Source organism: Eptatretus burgeri, chromosome 4 (genome assembly GCF_056783735.1).
Source record: "Eptatretus burgeri isolate ZD-2024b chromosome 4, Ebu_testis_v1, whole genome shotgun sequence".
Taxonomy (NCBI): domain Eukaryota; kingdom Metazoa; phylum Chordata; class Myxini; order Myxiniformes; family Myxinidae; genus Eptatretus; species Eptatretus burgeri.
This window is the reverse complement of record NC_140964.1, coordinates 92,505,789-92,516,291: the sequence shown is the minus strand read 5'-3', so window position 1 is coordinate 92,516,291 and position 10,503 is coordinate 92,505,789. Positions and strand designations below refer to the sequence as shown.

At 39.3% G+C, this 10,503-nt stretch overlaps 1 protein-coding gene across 8 annotated transcripts in view; it reads left to right on the top strand.

Annotated features, from left to right (window-relative positions):
- MYO18A (myosin XVIIIA) overlaps positions 1 to 10,503 on the top strand; it is a 380,371-nt gene that overhangs the window by 333,551 nt on the left and 36,317 nt on the right. For all 8 annotated transcript variants that reach the window (XR_015057662.1, XM_085879337.1, XM_085879342.1 and 5 more), the window contains one exon: positions 2,493 to 2,635. Coding sequence is in view for 7 of the 8 variants with exons in the window: in XM_085879337.1 (XP_085735463.1) it covers positions 2,493 to 2,635 (143 nt within the window). In the remaining variant the exon portion in view is untranslated. The remainder of the gene's footprint in view (positions 1 to 2,492; positions 2,636 to 10,503) is intronic.

Sequence of the window (10,503 nt, the reverse complement as noted above, 5' to 3'; positions counted from 1 at the left end):
ATGTGTGTGTGTGTCCCAACCCTCACATTCAAAATCTCAACCCCAACCCTCACATTCAAAATCTCAACCCCAACTCAATCCTCACCCAACACAATGTCTTTTTCAAAATGAGATTTCCACCTATATATATATATATATATATATATATATATATATATATATATATATATATATATATATATATATATATATATATATATATTTTACGTTTTTTTTTTTTTCTCTTCTTCCAATTTTGTCTTTTAAGGCTTTCAGGTTTGATAACATAGAAAGAGGGAGTAAGAACTTTCTTGATAGGTTTAAATCCCAAAGAGTGGTAGCATTTCAAGTCTTCAAAATAAACCCAACTTTCCAAGTCTCCAAGGTAGTTATTTAAACCATCAAGGCAGAACTCATTTACTGATTTTTTCAAAATTTGTGAGTCTCCAAGGTAGTTCCCATATTTAGAACCATCTTGGCAGAACCCTTTTCCTGAGTCTCCAAGGTAGTTATTTAAACCATCAAGGTAGAACTCATTTACTGATTTTTTCAAAATTTGTGAGTCTCCAAGGTAAAACTTGTATTCTGGCTCATCAACGTATAACTTGTTCAGTGGGTATTGTCTTGATAACTCACAATGAGTACTATTGCTGTAAAACTCTTTTTCAGGATTTTGCTGGTCTCCAAGGTATAACTCTTTGGTTGGGTCATCAAGGACGAACTCGTTCTCTGGGTCTTGGTCGCTCATAAGGTCTTCAACCAAGCCAACAATTTCGCCCCAAGTTGTAGCAAAAGCAGTATTTTCATTTTGTATTTCAGATACAATTTCCTGTGAGAGAAAATAATAATGTATTAATTAAGTTATTTAATTATTAAATGAGTATGCTTCAATCAAAGTTTGAAAATAGGAAAATAAAAATCTTACCTCAATGGATAAGAGGTTTGAATCCAGTTCATCAACTTGAAGGTTTAGTTCCATACAAGTCAGAGAGTTCCAAGGAACCCCAAAGTCATCCCACTCAAGGTCTTGGTCGCTCATAAGGTCTTCAACCAAGTCAACAATTTCCCCCCAAGTTGTAGCAAAAGCAGTATTTTCATTTTGTATTTCAGATACAATTTCCTGTGAGAGAAAATAATAATGTATTAATTAAGTTATTTAATTATTAAATGAGTATGCTTCAATCAAAGTTTGAAAATAGGAAAATAAAAATCTTACCTCAATGGATAAGAGGTTTGAATCCAGTTCATCAACTTGAAGGTTTAGTTCCATACAAGACAGAGAGTTCCAGGCAAGCACACAGCACACCATTGCCAGCAAAAACAAATGTTTAAAATGGAGCCTGGGCTTGAAGCTTTTATAGAGAAAGACTGGTGGGTGTGGTTTCCTTTGGAAATTCCCTGGGCAAGCCTTGGCAAGCCTTCATTGGGAAATTTTTCAAAACCATAACATCCTGTAATTTTCTAGTGATTTCTTTGTGAGTCAGAGATGAACTGGAAATGATGTAAGAGTGGGCGGGGCTTAGAAAAAGTAGGCGGGGGCTTAGGAAAAGTGGGCGTGGCTTAGAAAAAAAATACCTTATGAAAAGTGGGCGGAGCTTAGCAAAGTGGGCGGGGCTTAGAAAAAGTGGGCATGGCTTAGAAAAAATACCTCACGAAAAGTGGGTGGAGCTTAGCAAAAGTGGGCGGGCTTAGGAAAAGTGGGCGTGGCTTAGAAAAAATACCTCATGAAAAGTGGGCGGAGCTTAGCAAAGTGGGCGGGGCTTAGAAAAGTGGGCGTGGCTTAGGAAAAATACCTCACAAAAAGTGGGTGGAGCTTAGCAAAAGTGGGCGGGGCTTAAAGAAAAGTGGGCGGGGCTTATTGAATTCCTTGTGGAAAGTGGGTGGGGCTTAGCAAAAGTGGGCGGGGCTTAAAGAAAAGTGGGCGGGGCTTAACAAAAAAATAACCTGTGGCTCAGGAGGTGGTCAAACAAGAGCATTAAGAGAAGTTTATCATTTCGTAATGGCACAAAAGGGGTATCTTAAAAAATATAAAGATTCAAATGTTTTGTTTGTCAATATTTTAGATGGGGATTATTGTGCAAAGAAAATTAAACTATTGAAGGAATTTGAGAATGAACAAATCTTTATAGGTTCAATGAGTGAGCTGTTCAACCCCCAGGTGTTCAATTCAATGTGGTTCAACTTCCAAGTTAAAAGGGGAGACAAATAAATATACCTTGGGATAAAAAGGGGGTTTATTTTTAGGGAAAAAAAAGGGAATCGCTGAAAATCCCCCATTCATTTACATGGGGAAAAGTGAGCCAGAATCAGTATTCTTACCCTACATATATATATATATATATATATATATATATATATATATATATATATATATATATATATATATATATATATAATGAGTTTTGAGTGAAGAAACGAAGTATGGTTTCGCTCTTTGGAACTTGTAGGGATTTATATTATGCTGTGCTTTTGTGAGCGACTTTGTCACTATTTTCTATCGGTCTCATTGACAGGAAGAGGAGCTTGAAGCAGCTGCAGCTGCCAGTCAAGGCCTGCAGGCCGATCTACGTCTGGCCTTCAAAAGGATAGCCGAGCTGCAGGCTGCATTGGAGGAGGAGCTCAACAGTGAAGGGGACGATGGAGATGTTCTTGATAGGTTGGTACACTCGTTTTGCTCGGAAATGATTTTTCATAGGAAACGAGCATGTGCATGTTTGCTTTGAAAGCGCTGCTCTTTGTTGTTAGCCTGCACCTGTGAAGCAAAATGCGGTGTCAAGCAATTGGTTCACTTTGTCTGTATGTCGACAAACGTCAGTTTATGATTGAGGAACAACTTGATTTCAATTGATTGTTATATTTTGAACATGAATCACAAAAACGAACTGTAATTTTGCAGTACTTTGGCTTTGAATTCATCCTGATTAATTAGCACATACACAGAGAGTGAGATAAAAAAAATATTTATATCTATATTGTCTGCCTGTCTGGCAGTCAAACAAAATTGAAAATAATTCCAAACAGGAATCGTTCTTTTTTTAAGAACGTCATAAAGGGCACAAACTGCAGGTACAAATAACTAATGCAATGTGTTAAATAAGGTGGTGTAAAAGACGCTGCATCAACAGCGAAGAACTTTGGAATTTTTTTTTTTCCGACAACCTTCATCGTCTTGATTTTATTTCATTTGAATTATATTTTTGAACACAAAATAACACAAATAGTCTTTTTGTCACTTTCAAAACCCTTCTGTTTAGCAGTACTGAGGACAAAATATTATGGCATTTTACATTATCATGGCCAATCAAATTTGCCGCACACAGACCCCATCCATTTCATTGATTCTCAAGACTGCATGTTGGTTGGGTTTTCTTTAAACTCTCGTTTTAATAGCAATGATACAATTACTATTATATTGTTAATCACAAAAAAATACCTTCCGAATGAGTTTCATACTAAGAGAAAAGAAAGAAATTCAATCACAAAGTGCAGCATTCCATTTATTGGTTCACGAAAAAATATTTTCACAAAAAAAATGTGACCACTATATTCGTTGTCTGTCTGTCTATCTGTCTGTCTGTATGTCTGTATGTCTGTATGTCTGTCTGTCTGTCTGACTGTCCCGAGCATAGCTCCGTGGGTTTTGATCCGATCCTGATAAAATTTTGGTGGGAGGTTTATATCATGATCTAGTTGTGTTTTCCTGAAAATGGGCGTGGTGCGCCCATTATGGGTGGAGCCACGCCCAAAAAACGTGTTTTTAGGGGGTAGCCAATTTCAATTTGCATCTTCTCCTTGGGGGTTTGTCGAATCTGACAGGGGTTTCGGTATTTGGTTAGTCCAATAGCACCTGCATAGCCCCACGGAGCTTGATTTTTCATTTTCGTCCCAAGGTCAAGGTCACAAGGTCACGAACTTAGAAAATTGCGAATTTTGACATAAAAAAATTATCTTCTCCGAGGGGTTTGTCGAATCTGGCTGGGGTTTCGGTATTTGGTTAGCCCAATGGCAGCTGCATTGCCCCATGGAGCTCGATTTTTCATTTTCATCCCAAGGTCAAGGTCACAAGGTCACAAACTTAGAAAATTGCGAATTGTGTTTTTAGGGGGTAGCCGATTTCAATTTGCATCTTCTCCTTGGGGGTTTATCGAATCTGGCAGGGGTTTCAGTATTTGGTTAGCCCAATGGCACCTGCATAGCCGCACGGAGCTGGATTTTTCATTTTCGTCCCAAGGTCAAGGTCACAAGGTCACGAACTTAGAAAATTGTGAATTTTGACATAGAAAAATCATACGACCGCCCAAACTTTGAGAGCTAGGATGACTATTTTTTATGCATAATCTTGAGGTCATTCCCCAACTAAAGTCTTGAAACCATTTTGCTCTATCTCGAACACCTTGCCCGTGCCGCCCCTACAAGTTTGTTTTTACGCTGATTTCATCAAAGTATGGATAATCCGAGGAGTGCGAAATGCCATATAGCCAATGTGATGTTATATTGTTCCTGCAATGTTCCAGAGGAAGTTTTGCACCAAAGGTCATAATCCTTGACCTTTGACCTTTAAAGTTCATAAAGGTCAAATTTTAAAAGTTGTGGGAATCGAACCGGGTTTTCGACCTTCTTCGACGAACTAACTCCAATAAGCTATAGCACGTATCCTGTTTCCTTATTTTAATGTCCACAACATTGTTTTGGGACCTTTAAAGGTTATGCAAAGGTCAATTTTTTTAAGTTGTTGAAGAAAACCGGGTTTTCGATATTTTGCAGCTAATAGCCTGTCACTCGTACCACATCATGTTGATCATTTTTATAACTTGATCAAACATTATCACATTGTCTCATCCTTGACTTCTGAAACAATCTACATCGTCAAATACCGCTCATGAACCATCGTTGTCTTCAGACTTGTTGACATTTAAAATGAGTCTCTGGCTGCTGTGGTGGTGATTTATTCTTCTTCTTATTATTATTATTATTATTTGTATACATTGTCGAGGCTCGTTTGAGAGCTAGCACACAGAACGCACAGCAAGGAGGGCAGGAGACAAGAGGAGCGGGAGAGGGAAGGTCAAAACATTGGGGAACAGAGACATGAGGAGATCTGTGGAAGGGAGAGGGATGGGGCGGGAAACACGGGGTATATAACATTGACACTACAGGGACTTTCAGGACCTAAAACGACGGGGAGCTTTCAGGAGGGAAAGCAGGGAATTTGAAGGAGGTGGGTTTGGGGTGGATTAACGGGGGTAGAAAAGATCGTGGTTTTGGATGGGGGAAGTTAGGTGGTGGTGAACAACTGTTGTAAAGACCTGGAGGGAAGAGTGGGATTGAAGAGAGTGTGAGAGTTTGTTCCAAAGGTGGGAAAAAAGAGGAATGAAGGAGTGAAGGTGAGCAGTGATTTGTGATTTTGCTAGTTTTACCAGAAGGGGGTTATGTATGAATGCTTCAGGAATGAAGCATATTTGGTTGACCTTTTGCTTGGTATTATATGAAGAAATTTGGCTTTTTGTCATCTGACCACCGAGAAAGCTTGCTTATTGTTAAAGAAGTCAATTGCTTTTTTAATGCAGAATATATAAATGACAGGAAGCAGGCAGGACAGCCAGCTTACTGTCCTCTGAATGGTGATTTGTTCACCAGTACAGTCTCACTGCCTGTATGGTACCAGATGGCAGGTCTTATCTGTTCCAAATCAACTTTGAATCAAATGCTGCCACATTAAGTTTTTCAAAATGGTATGTACTGTTGTGCATTTAAAATTCTCAGCACTTTAAGTGTCGATGCTAAAACGAAAGATGCTTACCACTACATTTTATTTTTCTTCTCACACAGTCTCTCTTCATCATACTTTTGTTGTGAAAATTAATTTGTTCAAGTGTGCTTATTTATTTTTCATCATCACCATGGTGATGTTTAATATTTTCATTCTCATGTTTTATCATTCTGGATATACATATACATATGGATATAGATATTGATAACTTTCACAAATTGCCCTGAGGAATTGGAGTAAGCAGGAAGTGTATCTTGGCACCATCAGTCGACCATCCAAGAAAAGTAAGTTGATTAACCCCTCACTGAAGGCCATGAATGAGTCCACCATGTTTTTGCTGATTAAAATTGTTTTGATAATTTTACTGAGACTCTTTTTACCGAAGCTTAGAATCTAAATCTTTATTACTGCTATCTTCAGATGGATTTGAACTGACAACCTGGAGGATGAAGGTCCAGTGTCCTCACCACTAGTCTGTAAATCTTTTTTTATATTTGTTAAAGTCATTATTACCACAACTGGCTGTGAAACAGGAGTATTATGAGAAAGGGTTAAAGGTCACAAGTTTTGAAAGAATAAATGAGTAATAAAACCTCCAAAAATGTGTTGCTTTTCCCCTTCAATCCTTCTTGGTAACACCGAGGCCTGGGAATCTGTCGCCTTGTGTGTCAATCTGGCTGCTCTCCCACTTTTTGATGCCGCAATGGATCATCATTGGAAAATCGGCCGAGTGGTTCAGAATGCCTCTTTAGCCACTATCTTGGCAAGAGTGTTGTGACTGTTTCATACTTTGCTTTAACCCAGAACCCCAAAGGCTCTTCGATATTGCACCCACACCAACCGTTATGATGTTGTTTTTAACCATTGTAATATGTGCAACAAGGATACAATTGTTTGATTTGTTGTTTCTAAAAGTGTAGTCATAGCTTGCCTTTTCTTCTTTGCCTTCTCCTCCAAAAGGATTTCATTAATCTGAGAAGTTTCAATCATTGTTTTCCATTCTGATGTATTGGTGCTGTGTGAGGCCCATGTTGGTCAGATGTCGGTCTGCCTTCTGGCGCCAATCGTCAAAGCGTTGTCAACCAGGTTTCATAGTGTCACTAATCCCAAGGCCTCTTCCTTTCCAAAGATATTATGAAATCTTTAATTTCTATTATTTAATGCGATCAGAAAAGACAGCCAACTTAACATCCACTCAGAAGCTCAGTGTACTCTTTTATGCAAAACTCACCTGCAAAGCAACTTGCCATTTTATAATCTCATGGGGAATGGGACACTGACTTGACAACTCAAAGCCAAGTATAGTCAGACCGTTCAAGGAGTTATTCACCAGTTAGTTGTTAGATTCGATTCTTGGTAAGTTGTGTTTTCATTCATTACCTCTGCCACCGAAAGTGGACGGAGGTTATGTTTTCACCCATGTCTTATTTGTCTGTGAGCAGGATATCTCAAAAAGTTTTGGACGAATTTGGACGAAATTTGGTGGACAGGTTGGGTGTGCAATGAGGACGAATTGATGAGATTTTGGTGAAGATTCAGATCCTGGAACTATAATTTTTATAACTGATTCTTCACCGTTGAGAGATAGGTCCAAAAACGATATATAGCATGATATCTCAAAAAGTGGTGGACGGATTATGACAAAACTTGGTGGATGAGTTGGTTAGGAGACACCAAGCCGATTCGATTTTGGTTAAGGTCCGGATCCAGATCCGGCCCATCAGTGGGATACAAAATGTAAACTGTTCAGCCTGGCGGAGGTATGCGCTCGACCGAGTGTCGTTTGAGTTCTGTTTTATTTGGTTAATGGTGGGCGTTTATTGGTGGATTAAGCTGTTGTTTCAGCGAGTGCTCTTTTGAATGCTTTTAATGTGAAACAAGCCTTTGGTTTGGAATAATATTGGGGACAGCCACCTACAACGACTTTGTTGAGATGCTGGTAACACTGTTCTATTTTGCTGTGATGGGTACTTTTAAAAACAACATTGGTGACTTTGTCAAGTCTCTTACAGCACTAGCACCGCACCGTGCATTCATGTAAATCGGGACAGATAACGTATTCATAATTGCACGCATCATAGCACAACGTTCCACTGTTTTTCCACAAATTTGCAGCAGCTTCGAATCTCTCCTGTTCTGACGAATCGTCCCCTTGTACAATTACAATTATTTATCCACATTGGCTCTCTGTTTTCGTGCTGTGAAAGTTGTGTGATTATTACAACATGTGTTTTCCTACAAATTAAATTTGGAACCAATTTAATTTCTATTGGCCGAGTGCATAAGCTACCTCTCGGAGCAGATTTATGACTGATGGGCAGTATCGATTGTGAAAGACAAGTTGCTTTAGCATGCCCAGTTCGTGTCCTACCATTGATTTCGAAACCTACAGATAATTGCATTTGTTCATCCTTTTCTTGCAATGGTGTTCCAGCTCTTCATGTTGACACCAACTAGTTTTGGCTAAATTTGTTTTTTTGATAAGGCACCACCAATGTTCAAGTTCACAAGTGGTCTTTTACAGGGTGAGCTTCTTGTGTGTTTTATGTGTTAGCAAGTCTTTCCGAGAACTCAAGGGGTTGTCGGCAGTGGAACCGTGCGTGGCTTACAAAGTGAAAGTACAGGCCCAAAGGCCTGTTGGAGTTTTCATAAGACCAAAACTAACCTTTGATAAATTTATTTTCTTGAAAGTCATTATTTAAACGTTAAAATAATTTGCCTCCCATCACCCGTCCTCATTCATGCTACCTACCATCTACACAAGTCAATATCCCCATACCCCTCTATCTCCAATGTATCCAGGTACCTATCGAAATCCCATTTAAACGTATCCACCCCTCTGCTGCCACTACCTTTCTGGTTAGACCATTCCATGCATTAACCACTCTCTGATTGAAAGACCCCTGCCTTAAAACTGTCTTGACTCTCATCTTCTTTACCCTCAAGCTATGGCCCCTGCTTCTAACACTGTCCACTCTCATGATAAACTGCACTGCACCTATCTTGTCAACACCCTTAATTTATTTTTATAATCTCGATCAGATCCCCTTGCAAGTGCCTCCTTTCTAATGTATAAGGTCCTGTCTCCCTCAAACGTTCCTCCGAGCTCAGTATAGCTATTCTTAGAATCAATCCAGTAGCTCGACGCTGTATCTGTGGCAGCTATGTCCTTCCTCAGTTGTGGTGACCAATGCTGTACACAATATTCTAGATGGGGCCCTCACTAAATTCCTATACAGTGCTAACATTCCACCTCCTTTGATTTATAAATTATCCCCCTACAAATCCAACCTTAAACCCTGTTAGCTTTACCTATCGTTGCCTGGCACTGTGCTGACTGCTTAAGCCCCATGCTCTTACCACCCCCAGATCTTTCTGTGTGACATGCTCCAAGACTGCCCCTTGCATCATGAAATCTCTTTTCATTATTTCCACCCATCTCCAGCTCCTTACATTTCCTTTTGTTAAACTGCATCTGCTAATATTTTTCTTTTCTATTTCAGTATCTCGACTTTCCTTGATCTGATCACCCCCCATCTCTGCCATATACCTTACCTCCACGTTTTGTGTCATTTCTTTATTTTTTTATCAAGGCTGATCCTTGGTCTGCCCTCCCTTGCCAGGGCCTGAATTTGCCATTTGTTTGGCCTGCTCAACAATTCCTCGAGTTAGAACAGGCCACAACGGTTTATTAATGATAAAGCACTCAAAATGTTTTTTTTTTTTCACTTTCCACACTGATGAATGCCTGTTCATCAGAGCTCTGAATTGCTGGGTACATCGCTTTTGTAAGTGCTATAGTTTTCAAATTAGGAGCTTGAAGTGATTTTATGCATTATAAATATATGAAGTGATATTTCATGATCTACTCTCATGGAATCATTGCAGTTTATAATCAAAATATAATTTCTGTTTTGAGGATCGGATCATGTGGACTAAATAACTGTTGAAATCCAGAGTGAAATCTGAAAATGTTCAGAAATTGGCAATGTTTATTTGGTTTTTGTGGTATGTCCCATTACCAATCAGCTTGCTATCGCTTCCCAAGCCAGCTCTTCCTTATCAACCATTTCGTTGGAGTGCTTCATTGAGTACTTCAGTCACTGGGTGAGCACCTTCCAGTAGATATCAGTATTTCACACATGGCTTGTGTCCTGATCAGGACGTCAGTTTGCTCTAAGCATGAAGAGGTATAGCTTTGAATTTGTAAAGGAACTCTTTGTGTGCGTGCGTGCGTGCGTGCGTGCGTGCATGTGCGCCTTTATGTGTTTGCAGTGCGCGGATCAAACTCGCATTGAGGCCCATGGTGTGTGGAGCCATGGTGGTGGTTTTAACTTAAACCTCAGTAGCGTCCTCCTTTAGCCTTTCTTCTTACGGCTGTGTCTAAAGCAATGGGTTATTTTTTTATAAATCAGGTGTGCTTTACAAAGGTTATATGATTTCTATTTGTGAGTTTCAAAGCAAAATACATTTCATAACACCCAATTTCTGAGCCATTTTCCATATTAACATGTTTTCCAAATTACAGAGGCAAATTTTTTCCACCAATCACGCGACAATTGGCAGCACATCTCTGAAAAATCTGTTATGCAATGTTGTATTTATAACTTGTTTGTTGAAATTCCCCCAAAACAAGGGTGAAAGCTACTCATGGTTTTGGGTTATATCCAAGATGTTCCCACAAACTCCAATCAGCCAATTACCGAAACATTGTCATAATTGGCCAGGCACTAACACTGTGTGTGTGTGTGTGT